The sequence below is a fragment of the Miniopterus schreibersii genome, assembly GCF_964146895.1.
Source record: "Miniopterus schreibersii genome assembly, chromosome: 6".
NCBI lineage: Eukaryota > Metazoa > Chordata > Mammalia > Chiroptera > Miniopteridae > Miniopterus > Miniopterus schreibersii.
In genome coordinates, this window is record NC_138107.1 from 74,393,652 (window position 1) to 74,421,045 (window position 27,394).

The 27,394-nt window shown below is 46.0% G+C and overlaps 1 protein-coding gene across 1 annotated transcript in view; it reads left to right on the plus strand.

The window, feature by feature from the left end:
* The window catches only part of ARFGEF3 (ARFGEF family member 3), a 109,048-nt gene that overhangs the window by 57,924 nt on the left and 23,730 nt on the right, over positions 1-27,394 (plus strand). Inside the window, exons 7-21 of the mRNA XM_081140141.1 lie at positions 161-203; positions 2,355-2,433; positions 7,100-7,204; positions 8,042-8,375; positions 11,679-11,791; positions 12,600-13,510; positions 16,755-16,921; positions 18,139-18,304; positions 20,301-20,408; positions 20,739-20,954; positions 21,093-21,203; positions 22,947-23,097; positions 23,706-24,026; positions 24,853-24,986; positions 27,047-27,192. Of these exons, the coding sequence (XP_080996267.1) occupies positions 161-203; positions 2,355-2,433; positions 7,100-7,204; positions 8,042-8,375; positions 11,679-11,791; positions 12,600-13,510; positions 16,755-16,921; positions 18,139-18,304; positions 20,301-20,408; positions 20,739-20,954; positions 21,093-21,203; positions 22,947-23,097; positions 23,706-24,026; positions 24,853-24,986; positions 27,047-27,192 (3,105 nt within the window). The remainder of the gene's footprint in view (positions 1-160; positions 204-2,354; positions 2,434-7,099; positions 7,205-8,041; positions 8,376-11,678; positions 11,792-12,599; positions 13,511-16,754; positions 16,922-18,138; positions 18,305-20,300; positions 20,409-20,738; positions 20,955-21,092; positions 21,204-22,946; positions 23,098-23,705; positions 24,027-24,852; positions 24,987-27,046; positions 27,193-27,394) is intronic.

Below are 27,394 nucleotides of genomic sequence, written 5' to 3' on the forward strand. Positions count from 1 at the left end.
AATACCATGAATAATGAAATGCTGTCAGGACCTGGAGGGTGAGTTAGGTGAGCCCAGAGCACTCAAAATGATGTTTTGTTTCCAAGAATTCTCCATTGTTTAAGTCAGGATTTTTCTTGCCTGAATCTACTAATTGTCCTGTGTGTGTCTCCCTTACTAGATAATTGAAAACCCGGATGTCCCACAGGAATTCGGGAATCAAGGTACTGAATTTGATTTTTGCAAGTTCAGTTTAAAAAGCGGGTGTTAGCATGCCTCCTGCGTGCTTGGTGTTGGGGCTGTAGGGATGAGCAGTGCTCAGGATCGTCCACCACTGTCCTTGGAGCTTCTGCTTAGCTTTGCTTTACGGGGCATGATTTAACCACTGTTGTCTTCCTTCTGTTCCTGCACTGTTATGCCAACCACACCTATTCCTGTTCCAACTGTGTGGGGGAAATGAACTCTTCATAGACCTTCCTGCTGGAGGCTTGTTTTTTTAGTTACTTTGTTCTTTGTGAAATAAGGTTTATTAAACGTTAAAATGAGAATGGAATAGAGGGTTGTAGAAACGTGATTGGTACAAAATGCTATTGCACCCGAAGTATATTTATGAAGTACCAGTTTTTTTATATGGAAAATGAGTCATCTCACAAGGAATCTTGCAGAAGGACAGAAATCAAGGTAAGGGACTTTCATTCTGACCCAAAGGAAAAGAGCAAACAGGTCTACATATAATTGACAAGCAGTCTGATTTTTTAAAAGTTTGGTAGTATTGTTTTCTGAAAGCGATATGGAAAATTCAGGTAATCTGATTTTTTAAATGGAAATGTAAGTTTATTTCAGATTTCATTCAGTGATTTAAAAATATTGGAAAAACTGCTTTTTAAAAATATTTTTGCAAGTTAATAGTAGGGAGAAGGGGTGGAGTAGAGGGATGAAAAAGAGAGGGAGTGAAAAGGAGAGAGCTGAACAGCCACAATTTAGGAGAAAGGGGGTAAATGAAATAAATGAAAGGTATCTTGTCATTTTCTAAAGCATTGCTTGAGTGTGTTTAGTCACATCTCACTCTATTCTTGGGCTGTGGACCAGAAGTGCTACAGAATCTCTTCACCTTCTAATGCTCCCAGTGATAGGCTCCAACATTTTCTACCCCTCTTTCCTTCTCTTTTGGCAATTGCAGTTCCAATAAAAATCTTCCCTTTAATGCAGAATGATTTTATAAACCAAAAAGGAGGTCAAAGTCCTCTTGATCAAAGATACACCTTTAAAATATATATATTAGTAAAAAAATTGATGGACTCATTTAAAATGTATCTAAAATTGAGTTTAAGGACCACTTATGGGTTTTACTTATTTTGAACTATGTTTTATCATTGTACCTTACCATTTCTCATTTTTTCCCCCTGAATTTAAGATCTTAAGTTCTGAGGATCAACCATTTCTCTTTCCCCTGCCCTCTCCCAACTTCAGTTTTCTCTTTTATACTCTGGCTAGTTTTTCCTCCATCTTCCTTGACTTCATGGTCATCTATTCATTTATTTATACATTCATCAAATACTTGGCCACATTTGTATAGATCTTTACAGGTTTTTATTAATAAAAAACAAATGCTTCCACTTGTTACTTCACTTGGCCCAATTACTCTGTGTAATTGATATTACTTATCTCATTTTGCCAAAAGGAAAACTGAAGCTTACCCAAGCTCATGCAGTCAGCAAGCTGATTCCAAATTTCAGCCCTTTCCCAGTACACTCCAGTGCTTCTCTGGGAGTTTTGTTGCTAGTTTCTGCACATGAACATGTTTTTATTGTTTTTTTTCTGATATTTGCTATTACTCCATTAAGACCATGTGCTCCAAGGATGCTGGACAAATAGTTTAAGTGGGTGAAAGTGGTGAGCAAATTGTTTGGCCCTTTTTCTGTAGCTTCCTAGTTTGAAAAGCCCGCCTTTCTTCCATGCTCTGGTACCCCATTTTTTGTACCCCATTTTTTCTCTTTGGGGTACGATCCTACTCACAAAACCCAGAAAAACAAGAGGTCAGAATAAAGGATACATGTATAGTCTATTGGCCTAAATAATGAGAAGATCATTGTCAGTTGTGTTGTTTCTTAACCAAATATCTTTTCATTAAATATGAATGAATTTTATAAGAAACAATCCATTATTTTCTTTCTGGACTCACTTTTGAGTGTTTTGCTTTAGAAAGGAATTATTGTATTTAAAGCATTACATTTTGGTGGCCTAAGGAAGGCTCAGCATCTGAGAATCATCTCTTCAAGTCCTGAAAACATCAGAAATGAAGGACGAGAAGGGCTGTGGAGGGAGCTCCAAGTGGCCCTGCCCATGTCTAATGCCTGAGCCTCCTCTGTTTGCAGGGTCAACAGTAGAGGTCCTCTGTGACGACCTTGTGTCCGTGCTCACTGTTCTGTGTGAGAAGCTACAAGCCGCCATCAGGTCAGTGCCTTCAGCATCGGTGTTACTCACGGTCTATTCCTGAGGTCACTTGGGTCTGTAGCATCATGTAAAATGGCAGAGTAGAGGGACAACGGTTCTTCCCATTGGCATTCATTTCTGAGAAATATATTCAGCGGCCTTGGGCAAGCCTGTGTTACCCAGTACTGTTGCTGATGGATATCATTCCCTGATGAGAAAATGCGAAGAGGAGTCCACCCCTCGAGCACGGGTGTGAATGGAAAGGCTGCCGGCTGAGAGCTGGTTGCGGGGAAGGCTGGTCCCCACCCGGACCTGTCCCAGCTGTGACTCTGAGTCTTCTCATCAAACTGTTGCACCTTTCTCCTCTGTGAAAGGCGGAGTTGGACTCTGCGGTCTTTTTCTGTTTCTTCCAACATTTCCTGAGCCTCTGAGCTCACATGCATATCTTTAAAAATAGCACATTACTCTGACTTTTACATACATGTCATTTTTATGTCAATTTAATCAGCTGTCAGGGATGCTCCTCCCCTACCCCACCCCTCCCCCCAGGTCTTAGCATTATAGGGAATAAAACAGAGGCCACCAAAACTCTGCAAAATACAATGGCTGTGTTTATCCCTCTGCAGGAAATAAGGGAAAACCAATAAGCTAAACGTTTTTTTCCTGAGTAGTTTGCTAAGGGAAAACTCTACAGTTTTTAAGTGCTAGAAAAGTGTGGGAGCTTATGGTAATCATGCCATTAATAACCCAAAACTAGCCATCAGGATAAGTCAGAATGAGTCTATGGGTCTACAAATGATAAATTTAAAATGTGTCTTTGTTGATTGGTTGGGAAAGAGTCTTCAGCTAAGTCTGGTAAGGGCTTTAAGTTCATGGATGGCTCTAAAACCAGCTACAGGGTCATCCCCTCCCCCATGCGTAGAGTGACCATGTGACCTAGTGTACCTGGGACAGTCCAAGTTCATGCCTATTGTAATTATTATAAACAGTCAGTGTTGATACCTTCTCAGAAGTACTGGTGTAAGTGGAATTTTTCAACTGCACAGTGCCTAGGGTATAGTAAGGACTTGATAAATATTAGCTCTAAAATGGTTTCTTTACTTTCAGCATTGCCAGTGCTAATTATAGTTCATGATGCAGTTGACATGAGCTTCTCACATCAGAAATTTGACTGTAGGTTGTTAGGAAGATACATTGTACGAACATTTCTTGCAAATGTGCACATACACAGATTCTGAAGGTCATAGGTTTCTGTCAGCTACTAAAAAACAACACCACCATATGACTTGAGAATTGACTTTAAATGGGGGAAATAACTCATGTGACTACATATGTTTTTCTAGAGTTTCTGATTGGACATTGGATAAAGATACCTTAGGCATATTGTTATCTACAGTTTAATAGTTTTTATAGGATTCTCATCACCTTGCTTGGTTTCCCAATGCACTTCTCCAGGAATTCTGCCTCCCAACACTGTTCACATTGTTTGAATCTGGTTTTTCCCTTCACGATTCCATTACCCTAAATGGGGGTTCTGTTGCTAAATGGGGGATGGAGGATGCTTACTGCAGCTTAAACTGGAGACCTTTAAGCCCACCTGGTCAGGTGGTACTATGCTCTTGGTGCTGTCACTCTGATGGTTCTGTTAATTCTCCTTGTTAAGTTTTTACATTTTCTACAGTTTCTTTTATTTTACTTCCTTGACTCCTTGTATTTCTATTAGCTAAACTTGACACCTCTCTTACCATCTAAACACCTGCCTCTAAAATCACGCTATGGTCAGTACATCCCCTCAGCAACCATCTCCAGAAGTGATGCTCAGATGCCTCCTAGGGCGTTAGCTCTGTGGGATTTGTATTCATGATACGCTCAGTCTCTCAGGAGGATCCAGAGAATGCATTCAGGCTCTCAGAATAACTCACCTGCCTCGGAGATACGGTATTAATAGAATTCTATATTCGGCAAGTGGAGTTACATGATGTTTAATCCAAGAATATTTGGAAGGATAATTGGGCTTAGGAAGATGCTTATTCATTCCCTCCCTGTGCCTCTCCCACCCCCTCCCCTCACCGCACAGAATGTCAGGGAGGAATCTGTACCAAAGCAGCCTTGGAATCAATGAGGCACAGTTAAGTGTTCATCTCGTGTGTTCTAATTCCAGCCCACTGCTTACACTGTTACTTAAGTCCCTCTCTCCTTTTTCTAACTAAATTTGGACTTTTTAAGGAAGCAGAATCAAATGGTTCAAGGTAAAATTCCGGAGATCCAGAATGTGCTGCCCTACTGCCTGGCGGAGGCCTTGCTGGGAGGGCGGCTGCTTAGCCCCCATGGCCCCTGCTGCACTCGTGAGACTTGCTCTCCATGGATCATGCACCTGGGAGGAAATTCAGAGATGAGCAGAAAATGAGACCAGCAGATACTCAGCCTGCCAGCCATGAAATGCTCAAACAAAAGACCAGGCAACGTGACTCACACCCTCCTGAGTAGACAGATTTTTCCCTAGTGTGTTTTGAAAGAGTTGGCTGGTTTCTAGGCTCTTATGTGCATCTCACATAGTTGTCTGTCTAGAGGCAGACAAATATGAAACACACATATACACACTGTGCACACATCTGTGTGTGTACACTGAGGGGCATGGTGTGGATGGTGCTTACATTTCCAACAGCTCCTCTAATGATATGACTCATGTACGGTCACGAGCACCTGTTTTTCCAGACTGCTGCGACCCACAGAAAAGCTGCCACATTCGGTCTCCAAGGAGACTCCCAGGCCAGTTACCTTGGCAATGCGTTCTCCCTGTCATCCAGCCTAATGCCTTGGGCTTGCTGTGGCATACTTTGTAGATACTCATAGGAACCTTGACTGCTCATGGTTTCTCTATAGGTTTATTTCTAGTGATTCCAGAAGTTGAGAATTTTTATTGTCTATAATTATTTTATCTATCCCCTGTCCACCTCTCCAGCTTGTGTCCTGCTGGTGACATCCTCACATGCTTTCCTCCAACTACAAACCTCCCCATCCACCCCATGCTTTGCACACAGCCTCTCCCCAGGGCCTCCCTGCAAGACTCCAACTTGAACTTTAGGTCTCTGCTGATGTACATTTCCTTTGGGAATTCTTTCTGAATCTTTCTAAGGAGGGTCAGATGCCGCTCCTATATGCTCTCGTAGAACCTTGTGTTAAATTACCCACAGCACTTCCTGCACTGGGCTTTACCTACTTATCTCTCCAGTCCCACAAGAATGAAGGATGTGCTGTTTCCGGTCAGGAACTATGTTTTGTTCAAAAGTGTAGGGAAGCTTGTGTGTGTGGTTGTATAAACATGGGAAGTCTGTACCTGGCCGGCCAAAGACTGGCTGATCATGTCTTGTCTTTCTTCCTCTTGCTCTTGGCAAAAGAGGAATAATTTTTGAGGAAACTCAGCCTTGACCTCTGTCTTCCTCCACCCTCAGAGGTGTAGAGTACATCCAAATAAAAGTGGAATTCTCTTTTTCAAAATAATCACATTATTTTCATCACTGTACAGTTTTCCCTAAACAAGGGAGATCTGTAGTCAGCTAATGTTTTCCATGAAGAGCCACATACCGTCTCCGTTTCCTGTTCATTTTTGGTTTGGTTTTGTTTACAACCCTTTAAAAATGTAAAAATCTTTCTTAGTTCACAAGTCATGGCAGGATTTTGCCCTCGGGTTGTAGCTTTCCAACTGGTTTTAAAGCTTAATGTCAATTTTACTGAGCCATGTCACCGAGGTGTTTAAGGTAGCACTTAAGTGAGGGTCCCCAGCCCCATCTTCTGATCCCTTGCTGACAGCTGCATAGCCTTTCTCAGCCTGGCTAGTGGATGGATGTGCCCTTCTGGGCTTTGGGATGGTCTGCTGTTAACTTTGCTTCCTTCCTGTCTCCTTAAGTTTCAGGTCTGCCTGTCACTGGTCATCTTGCCTTTTCCTTTTGCCTTCTTCCACTGGGACTTACTTGAACTCTTAAGGGCATTAAGCTTCCTTTGGGCATTTATTTACTTTAAATCAGGAGAAAAGAAAGGCAACCAAAATTATTTTTTAAAGTAAGTTTCTCCTTTCACTAAACATTCTCATTCCATTCAGGATTTCTGAATGAATTCTCTTAAAAGTGTTTATTATACATTTGTAGTAAGTGTGCCCTTGATCATTAAATTCTTCCTTACTTAATTCTGGTGGGGTAGGGAGCAGACATAACCAGGGCATAGGAATGTGCTTGCCAGCAGCCCTGGCTGGGTGGCCCAGTTGGTAGGAGCGTCGTCACGGAGCTGGTTCCTTCTCAGGGCAGGGGGAAGGATCTACTCCAAGCCCCTCTTGGCTTGTAGGTGGCTGCCTTCTTCTTGAGTCTCTCCACATTATCTTCCCTCTGTACAGCTCTGTGTCCACATTTCTTCTTTTTATAAGGACCCTGGATTTGGCCCCAGTCTAATGACCTGACTTTAACTCTATTGCCCATGTAAAGAACTTATCTCCAAATAAGCTCACGTTCTGAGATACCAGAGGCTAGGACTTCAACACATGAGTTGGGGGTAGGGACACAATTCAACCTGTAACACTACCCCCCCCCCCCAAATTAACATTGCTGTAATGCCTGCCAAATGTTTCCCACACGTCGCCTCTGTAACCTTGCCTTTGTTTTGTGTGCCTCTGTCCGCGTGTGGCCTGGCTCCGCAGTGACAGTCAGCAGCTGCAGCTGCTGTACCTGGAGTGCGTCCTGTCGGTGCTCAGCAGCTCCTCCTGCTCCATGCACCTGCACCGAGGCTTCACCGACCTGATCTGGTGAGCGCCCTCCTGCCGCCCCACGCCAGCCCCAGGGCTCGCTCGCCCAGCTGTGTCTGTGGGTCCTTCCCGCAGCCTCCATGACCTACCAGTCGTTTCATCTGGGTGTAAATGTTTTTGAGGGAAAGTAGGAAGTTGCTTTGCTTACATGCACCAGAGAGAAACTGATGATTACTGTGACAAAATAGGCCCCCAAGGCCCCCTTGCATTTTGTTTACATCATAGGATCATAAGACTCAGAAATGAGGAAGTTATTTTCTAGGTCATTCGTTTGTTCTAAAAGCATATAAAGGCTCCAGAAAGTTATGAAGGGGGGAGGGACAAGAGATATTCAACATTATTCTTGGCCTTACCCTGGTACGTTCTCTCTCTCAACCTGAAAATACTAGTCACTTAGTCATAGTCAAGGGAGTCGCACGAGTGACAGGCATGCAGGCAGCCAGCTAGTTGTTCTGGGTTCCTGGGCTTACCCACAGGGAGGGATATGGATGATATGTGTCAAGATTTTAAATTAACTTCTCAAAATAATTTTGTTACTTGAAATGAAACTTTATAACTGAGCCATTTCGCAGTTTGAGTCTGGTCTCTGGGTGTTTCTCTTGATATTTTATTTAGTTAACCCTAGCTTGACTGATGAGAAAAAAGTATTTTATTCATATATCCAGAAATGATGGAGAGATGTGGAAAACGGGGGCAGGACTTAGCCAAAATAGGAGTAGGGAAGAACCCAACTGTATAGTCGTTTGTGTGGCATCTGGTGTTTGCACTCAAGATTGTATTCACATTTGATCCTTAGGCTTGTAGTGAAACTCATTTTTCTCCCCATCTCTTTCCCAGGAAAAACCTTTGCCCTGCTCTCATCGTGATCCTGGGGAATCCAGTTCACGACAAAACCATCACCTCTGCTCACAGCAGCAGCCCCAGTGCCAGCGCGGAGTCCGACTCTGCGTGCCCAGGAGTTTCCGACCATGGCCGGGGCTCGGGCTGTTCCTCCACCGCCCCTGCCCTGAGCGGGCCCGTGGCTCGGACCATCTACTACATTGCAGCCGAGCTGGTCCGGCTGGTGGGGTCGGTGGACTCCATGAAGCCCGTGCTCCAGTCCCTCTATCACCGCATGCTGCTCTATCCCCCACCGCAGCACCGGGTGGAAGCCATCAAAGTCATGAAAGAGGTAGGGAGGCACTGACGAATGCGACCCCTGTGGGCGTGGGGGTCCTGAGCACTGTGTTTTCAAGCAGGAAGCACTCAGAAGATGTTTGCCAGTCACCTGCTAGGACTCAATTGCTACCACACTGTATCCAATAATGGATAGTCTCTCTAGGGTTGAGGGGTGTACCAGGTCTAGCTAGTCTCTGTCTCCTGCTTGTTGCCTGCCTTTTGTCTTTCTGGACTAAGGTTCATAAATCACCACTGTTGACAGTTTTCCCACTCTCCAATGACTCCTGAGTGTCTCTCAAGTCTGAATTAATCTGCCCAGTTCCTAGACGGTTCTGTCTTCATTCTCATTTCCCATCCTTTCCCGGGATCACCCTGATTCCGTCTGACCAGCCCTGCTCTGTTCAGTTCCCACCTTCCCGCGTCTATTCAGAGCCCTCCTCCCCGGGTCCTGTTGGCCACTTCCACTTCACAGAGCTCAGTGGTTGATTACAATAGGCCAGACACTGCTGGCACCTCCCTTTAGCTTATTTACAGCCTCCCTTAGGAAGATAATATGCCAGTTTCCAGGTGGACAACTGAGGCTCCATGAGAAGTTGCTACGCGCCCCAAGTCCTTGTGAGTAGTGGAGTTAAAACACGGATCCAGGTGTTCTAAGTACAGCTGCCTCTTTGCTGTCAGAGTCCTCCTCTATGGCCCTGCTTCCTCAGACCACTGATTCTGCTCTGCTTCAAATCCCACCCCACCACTTAGAACTGATTCTATGCAGCAGCACACTGATTGGTTTGCAGCTCAGTGTGGAACAAACTTCTGGTCTCCTAAATATGTTTCTGTATATGTTGCTTTTGTGTTTCCCCTGGTACCTGACACTGCAGTGCTTGAATCAGAATAAGCGTTTAATATATTTTGACTGTGACAGATGGGCCTGAAAACAGACTATCTGCAAAGAGAGTATTTTGTAAGCAGCAGCAGCCTCACAGTTGACAGGCGCTGGAGTTGTTGCTGCCCGTGGTAGAGCCACTTGATACCTGAATGCTAAAAATACTTTGCCTCCAGGGTGTGTAGGTGTCTAAATGCATTTTAAATAACTATTTTACTAGTGCAAAGGAAATGAGTTATGCTGTCCCCTTTTTCATGGGCGATGTAGCTTCCCAAGGTTATTTTGCAGGCAAGGCTGGGATTAGACGCTAGCACCTGAGCAGCAGGTCCAGGCAGTGCTGCCCCAGAGCACAGCGGACTGACGTGGGCCGGGTGGTTCTGAAAAGCAGTGCCGGTGAAAGCACCGACAGTTTGGGAAGCTTGGTAACCTAGAAACCAAATGTGCTGGGTTTATGTACACAAAGCCACCGGGCATCCAGGATGTTTGTTTAGCCTTTTGGAGTTTGAACCCTGGCGCGTTATTTCCTGTTTTCTTTGTAATTTGTCACACTGCCATGTGCACCCTGTGCGTTTTAAAGACATGCAGGAAAGTTTGTTTTTCAAAGTCTATTTTCTTTTCTGTTTCCATTTCCCCCCCAAATGATCGGTAAACAGAAAGCACACCTTGCTTCCCTTTCTCTCTCCCATAGTTTGGCTTTAGAAGGAGTTTCCTCATCTTTATCAGACCTATGACACCCAAACCCTCATTTCATATCCCTCATTCCCACCCAGAGAAGCTGACATTGAACATGTCTTCCCTCTTGTTAACTATTTGTTGAGGGTTCTTCATAAGCCTAATTATTCAGTCCCCTTTCCCTCCACATGTTTTTGGAAACAGCTGAGTAATAAACACAAGATTAATGTAGAAATTGATATAAATAATCTAATTTATTAGTGGTAAAGCTAGATTAGAGAATGTAATGGATCCCAAGAGAAAGTGATATTTCCCACTCCATTGTTCCTGAAATGCATCTGCTCTTCTAGAAGAAATGGGCCAGCTAGAGGCCACTTCATTTGGATGTAGGCCTGGCAGTGTGTGTGTGTGTGTGTGTGTGTGTGTGTGTGTGTGTAGGGGGGATTTCAATGTCAAAGAAATAGAATGTGGAGAAAAAAGTGGAAGCTTCATTTCTTTGCTGCCAGGAGAGCAGAAGTTCCCAATTTCTGGGGTAAAAAAGAAATATGGAAAAAGGGGAAGAAGAGTGCCCCTTAAGATATAACTTTTTCTACTTAATATACTTTTCCTGCAAATATAATTCACTTTGAAATTAATGGACATGGCATAGGATACTAGTTCCAATACACTTAATTAACCAGTCTTTTTTTTAGTTAATTTAGCCTCAAATTGAAATTTTCCATAAAGAAATTTCTACCATATGGAAATAAAAATTAATACTGAACAATTATGAAAATTCTATACATGAAAATTTATAAGATGCAGCCAAAGCAGTGCATAGAAGGTTATTTATAGCTTCAATTGCTTATATTAAAAGATAGTCTAAAATTAATGTTCTAATTCAGATAAAGATTTGATTAAATTAAAAGAAAGCAGAAAGGAAAAATAAGAATAAAAGCAGAAAGTTATGTAATAAAAAGCAAATGTAATATAGTAGATCAACAAAGTGAAAAATCCCAGAACTCTGAAAAGACTAAGAAAATTTAAAAACTCCTGGCAAAGCAATCAAAAAATTCCAGAATTGTTAAAAACAAATGAAAAAAAATGCATATAACTATAGATGTTATAAACATTAAAGAAGGTATTAAGACAACCTTAGGCCAGTAAATTTAATAATTTAGATAAAATCAATAAATTTCTAATAAGTAACACAGCCTTTAAGGAGTTGGCTCATGATGAAATTGATTGACCTAAGTAGTCCCATTATCTTTAAAGTAACTGAATCGGTAGTTAAAATCTTTCCATTTAGAAAAAATTACTGACCCCGTACAGCTTTAGAAACATTCCAGGAATGGGTAATTCTAATATGGGAACTTTTCCAGAGAGTAGGAAGAGGGAGTACTTCTCAACGCAGTTTTTAAAGCTAGCCAACATGATAGCAAAATAAGACAGAGAGAGAATAGGACAGTTAAATTACAGGCCAGTCTCTCTGAAGAACATTGATGCAAGTGCTTTCTAGTTCTGTGCTGTAAAAAAATTTGAAACAGTCCTCAGAGCATTATCTTGGTCTAAGCCAGTCCTGAACTGAGGAGCTGGGAACGCATGTACACTCTACGTCAAGAACACCCAGATCAGTTCTATTAAGATTTGACTTCCAAATAGCGATGTTTCTCCTTACACTGTATCACTCAGTGGAGAAAGTACATGTTCATTTGAGCTCACAGTTTCAAAACCTTTTTTCATTTTATTCACTTTTCCATTATTTCCCCCCCCCCTTTTTTATTACAGCTACTTGGGAGCCCACAGCGTCTCTGCGATTTGGCAGGACCCAGTTCCACTGAACCTGAATCCAGGAAAAGATCAATTTCAAAAAGAAAGTCTCATCTGGATTTTCTCAAACTGTATGATACCTTCTCCTTTTTAGGTCTCTCTTGCTTGGCAAAGACTGCTTCTCTGAATACTCTTGACTTTGCTTTGAAATCCCTGAAGTTGTATGAATCTACACTATATGAAATGTGACTATTTAATAACACACCCACAGGCCATATGAGAAGGCTTATCCCAATTTCTTATAATCATATAACTTTCCGTATTTTCATTTGACTTAAAAAACCCAATGTACAAAATGAACTATATGAAAATTATCCATTGGGCTTACTTTAGGGAAAACCTTTTTGAATAAATTACAGTAGCTATAGGATTCCTCTTTTAGTTATAGGACTCCTTTCAGCTATAGGATTTCCTTTTCCCCCTAGAAAGTTAAATAGTATCTGATTTGTAGGAACTGTATTCTCATGCATTCTCATGTTCAGGAATATGTTTATTTTATAGAAGATGTGCACATTATCATAATCATAGCCATTATAACTGTTTTCTGTTTGAAAACTGAACATAATACAGTGGTGAGATGATTCATTACCTGCCCTTGTGAAGATGATAAATTCCCACCTGGAATTTTGTTTCTACCCAAATAAACCGGTCAACCCCAAGAGTGTGATTCGAGGAGGGCCACTTTCCCTGGAGGTTTTCCTCTGCCAGCCTGAGCATGTTAGTTTCAGTTACATTTTGCCCAAACCATTCAATTTCAGGTAAACTAGAGTATATGTATTGAATACTATGCTGTTCACCAGCCTGACAATCCTTGTTCATTTTGGAGCATTTTGCCACGTTTCATGTATTGATGCCACTTTCTCCTTTGAACACTTTTAGCATCATGGATGGCATGACCGAAGCGTGCATCAAGGGTGGCATTGAAGCTTGTTACGCCGCCGTGTCCTGCGTCTGCACCTTGCTGGGGGCCTTAGACGAGCTCAGCCAGGGCAAGGGCTTGAGCGAAGGCCAGGTGCAGCTGCTGCTCCTGCGCCTGGAGGAGCTGAGGGACGGCGCTGAGTCCAGCAGGGACTCCATGGAGATCAACGAGGCCGACTTCCGCTGGCAGCGGCGCGTCCTGTCCTCCGAGCACACGCCGTGGGAGTCGGGGAACGAGAGGAGCCCCGACATCAGCATCAGTGTGACCACTGACACGGGCCAGACCACTCTGGAGGGAGAGTTGGGTCAGACCACGCCTGAGGAGCCCTCAGAAAACCACAAGAATGGCCTCAAGTCCCCGGCCATCCAGGAGGGCAAGGAGCCGCCGAGCAAAGCGTCCGAACCAGAGGCGGGGGACCAACCAGACGTCGTTCAGAGGAGCCACATGGTTGCCTACCCCGACATAACGAACTTCCTGTCGGTGGACTGCAGGATGCGCTCCTACGGGTCGAGGTACAGCGAGAGCAACTTCAGCGTGGACGACCAGGACCTCTCCAGGACGGAGTTCGATTCCTGCGACCAGTACTCGATGGCAGCGGAAAAGGACTCCGGGAGGTCTGACGTGTCGGACATTGGCTCGGACAACTGCTCCCTGGCCGATGAGGAGCAGACCCCTCGGGACTGCCTGGGCCACAGGTCCCTGCGAACCGCCGCTCTGTCCCTCAAGCTGCTGAAGAACCAGGAGGCCGACCAGCACAGTGCCCGGCTGTTCGTGCAGTCGCTCGAGGGCCTCCTCCCTCGGCTCCTGGCCCTGCCCAGCGTGGAGGAGGTGGACTCGGCCCTGCAGACCTTCGCCTCTACCTTCTGCTCAGGTGGGCAAACAGTTTTTCCTGCGTAGTCACCGAGAATATTCGGAGCAATTTGCCTTAACGGGCAATGATTGTCGTGCTTGTTTGAGGTGCTTCTAGCGTCTTAATGAACCTTTGGGTTTCTTATATTTAAAGAGAGTGAAGAAATGTAAGGCTTACTGGTGGCGGTTTGTTTGAATTTTAGGCAGGTGATGGCTGGAACACATACTCTGAGGGCGATAAATGCATAGTGTGAAATGACGGACAAGAGGTAACTTTCTAGAAAACTACTGCCGACTGAAACGGGCAATCTGTGATTCCCAAAACACTGGATTCTTTTGTTTGTTTGTTTGTTTGCTTGTTTGTTAATCCTTCCCCAAGGATATCTTTCCCATTGAGTTTTAGAAACAGTGGAAGGGAGGGAGGAAGGCAGCCCTGACTCCCATAAGTGTTGCAAACTGCTCAAATTTGACATGTCTATAAAACGTCCCATCAGACCCAATATGTTGTGACATTAATTTTTACATGTAGAAATCAATACGTTGAAAAGAGACATCAGAATCTTTTGATTGTTTCCAAATACAGTTTTTAGTGATTGTCTGTTACTGTGCTAGTCGTTTGTCTTTAAATTGTAGTGACCTCCACAGTGTTTTCACCAATTAGGAGTTGGTCTGTTTCCAAATTACAGACCCATCACTCTGTGGTCTTGCTACCAATAGGCTAATTCTCCTCAGTGTCCACTGTGGTTTAGTGGATCACGTTGACTGTCACTGTGGGTCAACCAAAGCCACCAGATGCTGGCCTAGGCCACCTCTGGACTGAGGCAGTGCTTTCCCTCCCCTTGCAAGTGTCACCTCCAAGATGGAAGATTAGTAAAAGAGAAACATCTATACCCATTTGAGGCAGGGAGATGGCCAATTTCCTTTGTTCACCCAAGAGAAAGTTACAAAAGTGAAAACAGGAGAAGGGAAGAAGACAGTTTCCCTGAGTCAGAATCATTATTTACTTGATGTCAAAAGCATTAAACCTTGTTTTGCCAAAAAACCCCATCGAGCATTTGTCCCTGACCAGTCACCAGGGCCTTCCCTCTTGGGTGAAATCAGACTCAGCATTTTCCAGGGACCCCCTGTTCTCAGACAGCTGACATACATACACCTGAAATGAGCCTCCTTATTTCTGTGTGATTTAAGGGAGCCTGTTTTTGGAAAGCAAAGACAGTTTCTTGTGGTCGGGGAGTTTGAAAACTTTCAGACCAACATGGGTTTTATAAAGATGGCAGTGGGCGTAAGCTGCTGTAGCTGCTGAAATGCCTCCTGATCCTGTGTAGAACAGTGGCACCTGCATAAGGTGGCTCCTTGGGGACTAAGAACAAGAGCTAACCTCACACAGCGATCGATAGAGGGACCTGAGCACCTGGCTTGTAGATCGCAGTCCCTTAGGTTCGTGATGTTCAGTTATGATGGAGAGACCTACTCTGCCCGAATGCGAGCCTTGCTGCGAGCTGGGGAAGCTGACACGCCACTGAACCCTGGAAGTCTACACTAAGGAAGCAAACTCAAGCAGAGATCGTATCAGAATGCATAAGGTGGTATCATTTCACAGCAAAGATGTTAGAAATAACCTAAATGCCCCCAAATAAGGGAAAAGTTAAATGAGTTATAGTTCAGTGGTACCTGGGTTTTCGAATGCAATCCGTTCCAGAAGACCCTTCGAGTCCTGAAACATTCGAAAACCCAGGACTCCGCAGCCCACGGCTGGGCCTCAGGATCTTGCCCTCAGCGGCAGCCGCGTGGCGTGTTCCACTTCTGAGACGTGTTCGGAAACCGAAGCATTTCCCTCCGGGTTTACGGCGTTCGTAAACTGAAATGTTCGCCGACCGAGACGTTCGAATACTGAGGCACTGCTGTACGTCCATTTATGATGTCATGTAGTCATTTAAAATGAAGTTTTCAGATAATATTTAATGATATGGATAATGGTCATAATACAATTTTTTTTGCTTTAAACATTTTTTTATTTTTAATTTAAATAATTTTTATTTTCAATTATAGTTGCCATACAATATTATATTAGCCTCAGGTGTATGCCCATGATTAAACATTATGTAGCTTACTAAGTGATCATCCCAGTAAATCTAGTTATACCCACCTGACACCATACATAGTTATTACAATATTCAAAAGGATTCAAAATTGACATCAGAATGTTAATAGTTATCTCAGAATGGTATGATTACAGATTATTTTTATTTTCTTCTCTGTAACTCTTTCCAAATTGCTAAAAAAAATATTCTTATAGCGTCTATCATCAGAAAATTAGAATCATAGACTTAAAGAAATCTGTTATCAAGAAAATCACATAATGTGATTACAAAGGTTTAAGAATTTGACAATGCGCAGCAAGCTGAGTGGGTAGAAGAGTGTTCTTGCACATAGTGGGTAGGAGGGAGGATTGGTATAGAACTATTTGGAAGGTATTTTGGTTGCATCTATCAAGATATGTCTTTATTCTGTTCTTGGGAATTTAATCCCACGGATACACTTGCAGAAGTGCTAAAAGTTACTTCATCCTTCCAGCTTTTGTCGTAAAGAACATCTTAATAACAGAAGGAGAGAATGAACTTTATAGAACACTGGGAAAATAAAATAGTGAGAATATGTTAAAGGCTGTAGTTCCTATAGTTGGTCACCTCAAATTTGAGGAGTACTATTACTTTTAGAAAAGTATGTAACTATGAGTTACTGCACTGAGTATTCTCCATGCATTATTGCATCTAGTTCTCATAGCAAACTTATTCATTCAATTCTTATTCATTCATTCAGCGACTATTTTTGAGGGTCTACTATATGCCAGGCACTGTTCTAGGCACTGAGGGAGTGGGAGGAGAGAAAAGGGGGAAGTTGGGTTTTCTTTTATTGTGTAGGAAGTCGTTGAAGAGTTTGAGCAGGAGATACACATAGCCAAATAGTCTGCCCATTTCTGGGTAAAAAAACTAAGACTTATAGGATTTAGGTGATTTTACCAAAGTAGCTGGTGAGTAATGCATCAAGATTTGCCCAGGTAGACTGATTCCAGACTGTACGCTCTGCCCCACCAGGCTAGAGCTATAACTGTTCCCAAAGATAGGACTTGCTGGCTGTCATTGCTTTACAGAAATGTCCTACGCGATGCATGTTCCTGTCACTGGGCTTGCTTCGTGGCTCTCCATAAGCCAGTCTTGCCAAGTGCGCTGTCTGCAGTCCCTGAGGCCTCTTGGTCTTCCCCTTAGGCATGATGCACTCCCCAGGATTCGACGGGAACAGCAGCCTCAGCCTGCAGATGCTGATGAACGCGGACAGCCTGTACACGGCCGCGCACTGCGCTCTGCTGCTCAACCTGAAGCTGTCCCATGGCGACTACTACCGCAAGCGGCCAGCCCTGGCCCCGGGCACGATGGTGAGTGTGGCTCTCCACCCAGACCCTCCCGGGACAAGAGGGGGCCTCTGCTGGAAAGCCGAGTGTCAGTGCCCCGCGAGGGGTGGCGCTGTGGGGGGTGGAAAGAGACATGATGGAACCTGTACAGCGCGGTGAGCCCAGCACACTCACCACCTTGCTCCGGAGGGTGCAGGACCCCAAGTGCAGGGCCTGGAAACGGCTGCCTGCCAATGGCCCAGGAATTTCAGCTGGCGGCTTTATTCAACACACACATAGGACACATTCCAGAACACACGATCAGCAGGTTACGTAGCAGCAGAAGACGTGCAGGGAATGGTCCCCTTTGCTGAAAATGAAGGTGTCTTTTATTAAAACTTTTCATCGTCTTCCAAAATGTACCCAGACCTCCTCGAGACCCAGAGCTAAGCTTACTCATTGTCAATAACAAAGCACCTCCTGTGAGGTATGGGGTCGGACGGACGGTGCTTATCCTGTGGCCGGCTCCCCTGCCCGAGCTCAGTTCGTGAGCCTAATCCATGGAGCTGCTCTAATCCATGGAGCTGCTCTGATCCATGGAGCTGCTCTAATCCATGGGGCTGCTCTGATCCATGGGGCTGCTCTGATCCATGGAGCTGCTCTGATCCATGGGGCTGCTCTAATCCATGGGGCTGCTCTGATCCATGGAGCTGCTCTGATCCATGGGGCTGCTCTGATCCATGGAGCTGCTCTAATCCATGGAGCTGCTCTGATCCATGGAGCTGCTCTGATCCATGGAGCTGCATCAAGGGTGTCAGCGGTTGTTCATCTGCTTGATAACCTGTAGATTCCCAAGGGTCAGTGGTGGCTTCATGAGTATAAGTATCTCTTGAAACACCCATGTATTTTCAGGGAGTGCATTTCACCTCTGCTGCTGCTGTTGAGCAGTGAGGAAGGGCCCTATTCAGTATTTCTGTGCAGTTTATAATCCTTCCGCACATCAAGAAGTAAAAAATATACAATGTGGTATCCCTAATCCTTCAGCAGTGTTTCTCCAAAAGATATAAAGGAAAAGAACTTCATGAAGTTTGGGGCTTCTCCATCTCAGTTCCCTCCTACCCTCAGTCAGCAGCGAGGTTTTGTTTTTCCTACGAGTGCTGACTCGGGGGACGTGGGGAGTAAAGAGGCAGCGGAGGAGTGGAGGAGCCTGTGTGCTTGCAGGGGTCAGATTTGGTCACCTTCTCCTGCGATCTTCTCTGCAGAAAGAGTTCATGAAGCAGGTGCAGACCAGCGGGGTGCTGATGGTCTTCTCCCAGGCCTGGATTGAGGAGCTCTACCATCAGGTGCTCGACAGAAACATGCTGGGAGAGGCTGGCTACTGGGGCAGCCCTGAGGACAACAGCCTCCCGCTCATCACCATGCTGACCGGTCAGTGGCTCCTGACGCGGCTCCGTGCCGCTCGGTGGGGTGGGAGTGCTCACTCTTCAGTTCCCCTTTCAGAGATGCAATGGTGTTTAATTCAAGCAGTCTTCCCCGGCAGTTGGTGACAATTTCAGAGAAGTGTCATGAATTCACCTCACAAGAGTTTTCTGAACTTTTTCCGTGTGGGACTCTGCGGAGCTCACTGTGCCCCATTAGATTAGGACTTACTTAGGCCCTGTATCTGTTGGTGGCAAACTATAGGCCTCTTCTGGGATATGAAGTACTTTCTGGGCACAACACCCAGAATTATTCCTGGAAATTCTCATGTATTAATAGGTAACTATTATCTATCCTACTCTATATCACTCAGTACTCTTGGAAATTTGCCAGTAATGTAAAATGATTGATTTTAAACTTGGCTTCATTCCCATTTCTTGCCCATACCAGAGGTTCTCCCTTCCCTTCCCAGCTGTACCAGAAATTAAAAATAATGTCAAGTAGTTGTCCAGCATCTGTGTCTTCAGTGTGCAGAGTTTTAAAAATCCCACTTGACTATTAAAAATTTCACATGAGAGCACAGAGAGCATCGTGGGGTGTGGTCATGAAGCAAATTTTTGGCAAAAGCAGCCATTCATGGCTTTGCATCGCTTAACCATGATGTCAGGTAAAGATCAGGGAGTGCTCAAAAGTTTGGTCATCAGTAGCCTTACTAAGTGAGCTCTGCAGGCTTGTCCTCCATTTGATCTGAGCTCCCAGGCTGGTTTCTGATCTGAGCGATGCCGTCATGGCTTCAGCTCATAGGTTATGTGGAGTATGGCCCTGTGTCGACACCTTCCCTGCCCTCTGTGTAGTGCCACACGTCCTCACACAGCTCAGGGTGGCTCTGCCCCAGGCAAGGCACACTGACAGGAAGGAGCAGGACTGGGGAGGGGCAGCAGGGTCCAGCTAGGAGGCAGGATCTGTTGTCCAAAGGGGATGTTGCGTTGCCTGTGGTTGGTATTGGAGGCTCTTACAAAGTTGGCAGAATGGGCTACTGGCAGATGACATCCAACAATGAGGAATTTGGGGGCCAGTTAGGAATCAGGCAGGAAATCAAGGCGTAGAGTGAGGTCTCTCCACAGCAAGCCACATCCTGGTCATTGTCTGGTATTTGGGACTTTGATTCTGGAACTAGGAAGGAATTTGGGGGAAGCAAGGCTGGGTTTTAAATGTTGGGGATCAGGATCACTGGACAAGTGACCAGTTTATATTTTATTAATCACGGTAACATCTGCATCCATTTGAAAAATACAAATTCTCTCATGTGTGAGACCTTCATTCTACCTATAACAGTCCTTGGATTCCTTCTGTCTTCATAAACTCTCTTCAGTATGGATTCATGGTACTGCTCAGAGCTTAGAAGGGCCTTGGAATTTGGGTGGGGATCTTAAATCTGCCAGGTTTAATTTTAAAATACCATAGTTTGTGCCAAACTTAATCTTTTACCTGAAGCTTAATAAAAGGAGTCATTCGGCAGATGTAAAAATGTACAAATAACAAGCTCTTATAGTCGCCATATTCATCAGTCATCACTGTTAGCCAGCCATCCCTTTTCTAATAGAGCTGGAAGCTCAATTGCTACGTCCATTGGTAAGTCATCTAACTTTAGATTAATGATAGGAAATGGACTTCTCATAAGAATTAGACAAAATTAGGCTCTGTGATTCTCTGTAGCAAATTCCAGTTATAAAGTGACAGGTGAATTTGAACAGCAACTAACCTAGAGCTTGGAAACTTCCATCTCATCTTTTTACCATGTGCAAGGAAACACTATAGCAGCCATCGGAGCATCAACACTGTCCCTGTCCTAACTGTGGCCAATCCTGATGTCACATCAAAGTGTCTTCTAGAACTGTGGAATCTCAGTGATCAGATAAACTTTGCATTATTTGAATTCATCCGTCCTTTACCTACATTATAACTTTGATAAATGGCAGGTTTTGGTGCTCTTTTTCCTCGACAGATATCGATGGCTTGGAGAGCAGCGCGATTGGGGGCCAGCTGATGGCCTCAGCATCTACAGAGTCTCCTTTTGCCCAGAGCAGGAGGATCGATGACTCCACGGTGGCAGGTGAGGGTCTTGAGTGTACGAATACACATACATTGCATGTGGCACTAGCAGTTACATCATTATTGGCAGTTTCCGGTGCTGACATCGGTGAGTTAAGGTTTTGTCTTTGCAGAGCAAGTGCCTGGTGGAAGTTACTTAGCATCATCTGGCTGACGAAGGAACATTCATTATTTATCAGCACAAAGTGAAATCCATTAAATTATTTTTCCTGTAGTAGAACTGCACACCACTCAGTATTGCTGTTTTGATGGTTGAAGAATCCCGTGCCATCATTGATGGCCAGGTGTTTTTTTTCCTCTGGAAAGTGACCCATGCCCCATTGCATTCTAGGTGTGGCGTTTGCCCGCTATATTCTGGTTGGCTGCTGGAAGAACTTGATCGATACTCTGTCAACCCCCCTGACCGGCCGCATGGCGGGGAGCTCCAAAGGGCTGGCCTTCATTCTGGGAGCTGAGGGCATCAAAGAGCAGAACCAAAAAGAACGAGATGCCATCTGCATGAGCCTGGATGGGCTGCGGAAAGCGGCGCGGCTGAGCTGTGCCCTAGGTACCGGCCTTGGGGGGGTCCCTGGGGAACACACTGGGAGCGGCCCTAGTGGGAAACAAGTCTTTTAGGAGAGTTCTGCCAGCTGAGTGGTTAGAGAATAGACTCGGTTAAGGGGTGACTCGTTTGTTTCCTCTAAAGGAGTCGCGGCCAACTGCGCCTCGGCCCTTGCCCAGATGGCAGCGGCCTCCTGTGTCCAGGAAGAGAAAGAAGACAAGGAAGCCCAGGAGCCCGGCGACGCCATAGCGCAAGGTGAGGGCTGAAGGGCCTAATCCACCCGGTGGTGTATGTGTGGTGTGCACACACGGGCACGGGCAAGAGCAGACACTTGTGCCCGTTCCATGTGAGATGCATGGCGTAGGTTTTCCACTGATCGTGGGATCCCACTGGGTCATAGGCTTGGGTCTGTTTGCCTGGATGGTCCAACAGATTGCTGCAGAGACCTCTCTGGACCAGAGAGACACAGGCCGCTGGCCACCAGGAAGGTTCACTTGGCTGCTCACAGGCGTTGTGTGGGACACCAGGGTCCAGCGGCTGGGCTAGTCACACCCCTGTCGTCACCTGGCCACCAGCTTTGGCACTTCCCAGAGTGCACATCTGAGGGTGTTGCAGGTTGCAGCGGGGAAGGCCGAATGGCCAGGTTTTTGAAGGGGGAAATCAAACAGATGGAGGAAATCCCTGAGAGGAGGCGCAGGAAGACTTTGCTCTTGTCAGAGAAAAACTTGAGCTTTGTGAGCTCAGGAAAGAGTTGATTTTTACTTGTTAAAATCAGTCAGTGAAGCGGGTGCTGATGTAAGTATACGGAAAGAGAATGGCCTTCCTGATGAGGGTGAACGGGAGCAGCAAACAGAAGGGAAAGTGGGAAGCTTGGCCCAATTTATACTCATGCTGTGTATCAGGTATGTACAGTAGCTAGCAATAGGAACATTGGGCACATTTTTAAAAGCTGAGAGGAAAACAGGCCAGGCCACTTTTCCTCAAACTGGAAAGATTTAGAGACCCACGTGGAAGCAAAGCAGGGCTCGTAGATCCCAGTGTTAACCAAAAAAAGGGCATCACAATTTTACTTAATATGTACAACCATAAATTATGTAAAAATCCTTACATTTAAAGCTTTTAAAACTATAGAACCAAAACTAATCTTCAAATTATATACAAATAAAAAATAAAATCAATATCACACCCATGTGACAAATGATGCTTTGCTAAGAATCAGCTTGCCCCTTACAGCAGGAGTACTGTTCACCTTCCTCTGAAGTGAGTGTGCTGTTAGGGTTAGAGCTGGTGCTGTATTTCTGGGCTCTGGCCCATCACTCATTGCCCCACCAGGCCTCTCTTCTAATGCCTTGACACCTTTCTTCATGGAGGACGTCGTTGTTTGGCCTCGCCTTGGCATTTTGCATAATTGACATCTTAAGTCACCTTCTGCATCCTTTCTCATTAGTGATCTACAATAAAAAATTATTATTTGAAGGTCACAATATAAATGTAAACTGGGGCAGTGAAATGATATGGTAATTTTCAGTTATAAAGCAGTCAATGTGGCATTCAGAGTGAAATACAGATGTTGTTTTAGGCAACCATCATCATGAATATGTAACCTTAAATCTCAGAACATGTAGAACACCAGGAATTCTTCCATGTTATCAATTTGAGTATACAGGGGCAGGGGAAGGATCTGGGCACAAGTGGCTTTACTGGGGTCAGCACCTGACCCAGCACTGAGGGGTGGGCCTAGGGGAACCGTACCCACCAACTCAGGTTCCATCCAATTTCTGAAGCCACAGAGCTGGAGTCTCCAATGTCTGTGGGGCCCAAGGGCTGGGGAGTTTGCATGATGAACCACAGGGACCTGCCATTGAGACACTTGCTGCCGGTGATGCCTACTGTTTCCCTTTGCCCTTGCATGATAGCACACTCTTTCCTTTCCATCCTTTCTCCCTTTCCGTCTCCCTCACTTGGAATGCTATTTTAATGAATGTCTTTCTGGCACAGTGAAACTAAAAGTGGAGCAGAAACTGGAGCAGATCGGGAAGCTGCAGGGGGTGTCGCTGCACACAGCCCACGTCCTGTGCATGGACGCCATCCTCAGTGTAGGCCTGGAGATGGGGAGCCACAACCCGGACTGCTGGCCACACGTGTTCAGGTGCATGGCGGGATCCCCACCCCGCATGGCACCCACCCCGCCATGGGAGCCTGGGGGTGATGGAAGGGGTAGACTCCAGGGTCTGCGGCACGCAAACAAATGATGATAACTCACAGAGTGTGGATAAACCCCAAGTGAGAGATTAAAAAGAGAAGAGGGACCAGGGGCCCAACCGAATGTACGACTTAGAGAAGAACAGAGTGACGGAGTTTGATTTAGGGAATTCTGAATAGATTATTGACATAGTCTGTGAGAGGCAGATGTGTTATACAAAGGAAGAAAAAACACTTTCTTAAATAGTGGATGATAAACCATGTAAGTTAAGTGAATAGTATTCAGATCTGAAAGCTGGTCATGTGTCAGCAATATAACAGTGCTGCATATTTATTAATTTCCTCTTCATTTAAAGAAGGATTTTGGATATCCACATGGATACACAAAGTGCAAGAGGGGAGAGAGGGAGAGAGGTGGCTATCCCCAGAGGAAAGAGGAAATTGGGGAGCACTATAAAACTAGCTGAATTTGCTTTCTGTCTCACTGTGGGGTTTGCACAGCTGGTCCAGTTGAGCTGCAGCTTTTACCAGCTGTTTGTGTGTGACTCTCTCTAGGGTGTGTGAGTACGTGGGCACCCTGGAGCACACCCACTTCAGCGATGGCACCTCTCAGCCCCCACTGGCCATCAGCCAGACCCAGAAGGCACCCGGAGGCCCTGGACTCCTTGGGGAGCCGGAATGTGAGGGCTCACCCCCGGAGCAGAGCCCGGAGCAGGAGAGCTCCCTGAGCGTGGCCCCCGTCATCCAGCCCCTCTCCATCCAAGAACTCATCAGGGAAGGCAGCCGAGGCCGGGCCTCCACCTTCCGAGGGGGCAGCCTCATGACCGGGAGCAGCGCTGCCAAGGCCGTGCTCACGCTGTCCACGCAGGCCGACAGGTGTGTGCGCCCCTCACGCACCCAGAAAGGCTCCGCACCACGGAGCACCCACCACCAGCGGGCAACACCACACCCATCTCTCTGGTCTCAGAATTACTCCTGGGATAACTTGATTAGTTCTCCAGTCATGTAAACCTCTTAACTTTTTTCAAAGAGAATTTCTGTCTCCTGCCACGCCCCACACTTAGGATGAACCTCCTCCCAAACTCCTCCTAGAAGTCTGTGCCTGGCTGGGTGGAAAACAAAGGAACCTGGCAAGGTCCCTTATGTTAAGGAGTGTTCGTTATTCCAGGAGATACTGGAGCTTCCACGGGCTGTGTGAGTTGGAGGGAATGAGGACAGTCCCTGCCCTCAGGGCGCATACAGGATGGGATTTACTCTCCCTTTGTATTCTCAGAGCCCTTCCCAGCCTTATATTCATCAGTTGTAGTCCATCAAAAGCCTGAATTCATTTTCTGGGTTTTTCTTTAATGTAGCTTATGAAATTGAAGCTAATTCTAAGGAGTCCCAGTCATTCAGTTTCTGGGAGCGATGCTTTGCTATCTTTCAACTTCTTGCCAGATTTTTTATGAGGACCTGCAATGGCTGAGCTACTCCTGGGATACAAAATTTTTGTTTTTTTAAATATGGTCTGTGCCTTTCAGATTAAACTCTTGGAGGTAGAGCGTACTGTATACAGTCATAATCGATATAATAATCCCGTATGTTTATTTACAGTGTTTATACAACATTTCATTAATCACATCTAACAAAGTTACCGTAATCATTCTGCGATAAAGACTTTGCTGAACTATTTCCAAGTAACAAATCATTTGGTTTCATCCAGGCTCTTTGAAGATGCTACTGATAAGCTGAACCTCATGGCTTTGGGAGGTTTTCTTTACCAGCTGAAGAAAGCGTCGCAGTCCCAGCTTTTCCATTCTGTCACGGACACAGTAGATTACTCGCTGGCAATGCCAGGTAACTCTTTCCCCGAAGAAACTGTGCCATGAGGCTAGCAGGAAACAGCCCAGGCCTCTGACACCAACACCCTGCCCGAAGGCTCAGCTCCGCATTCCCTCCGCACGCGGCCGCCCTGGCTGATGTGTCCCCCAGTGTCCAGGCGTGATGTGCGTGTGCCTGGGCGAGGGGTGGGATTCTGCTTTGTGAATGGAAGTGCAGCTGCTGCCACTGGGGCGGGTATTACCACTAGAGCTGGGCTAGGTTCTGCCAGGTTTTGGGGCGGTGATGATAGAGAAATGATGTGGCTACTCAGGGTGCAGATAGCTCTCCCGAGGGTGGAACCCTTCTCCATATCGCAAACCACACCACTCGCCTCAGGTCAGGCAACTTGCAGAAGCTGCTACTGACTCCAAGGTGGACGGTGGGAGAGGAAAATGGAAGGGCCAACAGAAGCCTGGCGCCACTCCTAGGAAAACTGCCGTCAGGGCACACCTTTTTAATGACCGGTCGGCGCCACTGTCTTCACACGTGAGGCCAGATAAAGGCCAGCTGTGGAGGAAGGAATAGAATTGTACTGAATCCTTCACTGGTCCCAAATGGTGGCAGCTGCTCATAAAGGCAGCCGTCCGTCAACAGCTGGGTTGTGCCGGAGCAGTGAGCACCGGGTCCCGATGAGCTCAGGCGGAGGCGTGGGGCCCTGTGGCGGGTTGGACTGCACAACCCCTGAGGTCCCTTCCACTTTAGGAACCTGACTTTCTAAGTGTAATGTGTTTGGCCTTTTGACCCTTACTGCAGATTCTAAATGAGGACCACTGTCCTTTCCCCACTAGTTTTGAATAAACTTTAGAACCTTAGCTGTATAAATCCAACCTTCCAGAACCATTGGACCTCCAGGGCATCTCTCAGCCCAGGGCAGCCTTCTGAGTCTAGTGCATTGGAGAAATCCGCAGACGCTGAGCTTACAAAAAGCAATGACCAGGGACAGGAAGAGACAGCAGGCCCAGGAGGAGGAAGCATTGGCTTTGAAGTCAGTCAGATGTGAGTCAGGATGCGGCCTTCACCGTTTACCAGATGCATCGTCTTAGATAAGTCAGTTCACCTTTCCAGCACCCAGTTTACTAATCTGTAAAGTGGCAGGAAGTACATTTACTTCTTAAGGTTGGCTTTAAAAATTAAAATCGTTAAAAGACGCAAAGCACCAAGGCTGATGCGGAGCAAACATTCCATAAATGCCAGTGGTTATTATTACTGTCATTTTGAAGTTTATTGGATACAACAAGACTCATGAGAAGCATTTGGTTGGAAGAGCCTGATCATAGTCAGCGTTCTGTAGGCAGGAAAGGGGAGGCAGCAGGCCATGAGCGAGAAGGGAAAGCAGACGACTAAGGTGATAGCGGCAAAGAAGTAATAAGAGATCAGAGTGGGCAAGGACGGCACTGAAGTGAAACACAGCAGGCTAGACAGCATGTTGTTGGGTGGCAAAAGGGCATGACTTGCTTGGCAAGGGCTTCGGAGGTGCCTCTAAGGATTGGCAAAGTGGATGGTGACCACGGAGGGTGATGACCCCAACAGTCATGATGATAGCTGGGAGTGTAGGTCAAGTAGTATGTGTCTGTGAAAAGCACTTTATGAGTATTAGTACATTTAATCCTTAAGTAACTTTAAGAAATAGGCCCTATTGTCCCCATTTTTACAATGAGAAACTGGATCAGAGATGTAAATCTCCTGTCCAATGTAACCCAGCTACTAAACTGTGAAGAGAGGATTCGAACCCAGGCAGCTTGACTCCCCAGCCCTCCTACTTAACCACAAATCGTTCTCCTGCATCCACAAGCATTGTTCACATTGTCACGGCGGCCCTGGGAACGGAGCGGTGACCAGGGGAGGTGTGCCCGGGCCTTGCCGAGGGAGCCGCCTAAGACTCCCTTGAATCCAGCCCCTCTCCTCCCCCGGTTAGCACTCACCCCGTCATCCTGCTGGCCCAAGGACTGGTCTCTGATTTCCATCCTACCTCTGTGCTTGAGCAAGTCAAACTCTGAGCTCGCCCTTATGGCTTTTATGGTCTTCTCTTCCCGTAGGAGAAGTGAAATCCACCCAGGACCGGAAGAGTGCCCTCCACCTGTTCCGCCTGGGGGATGCCATGCTGAGGATCGTGCGCAGCAAGTCAAGGCCGCTGCTCCACGTGATGCGCTGCTGGAGCCTCGTGGCCCCGCACCTGGTGGAGGTGAGGGCCTGGGAAGGGAGAGGCTCGGGGAACCCCTCCGTGGAGCCCGCACAGGGGTCTGCAATCAGTGTGGGGACAGAGTGCTGTGGCCACAGCGCAATGAGAAGGTTCCTCTCACCCAGTCACAGCATCATAGATCTGTCATTATTCCTCATGGCATCTGAAGAATCATCCCAAAGGGCAGCACTGCCTTGGTCTCAGG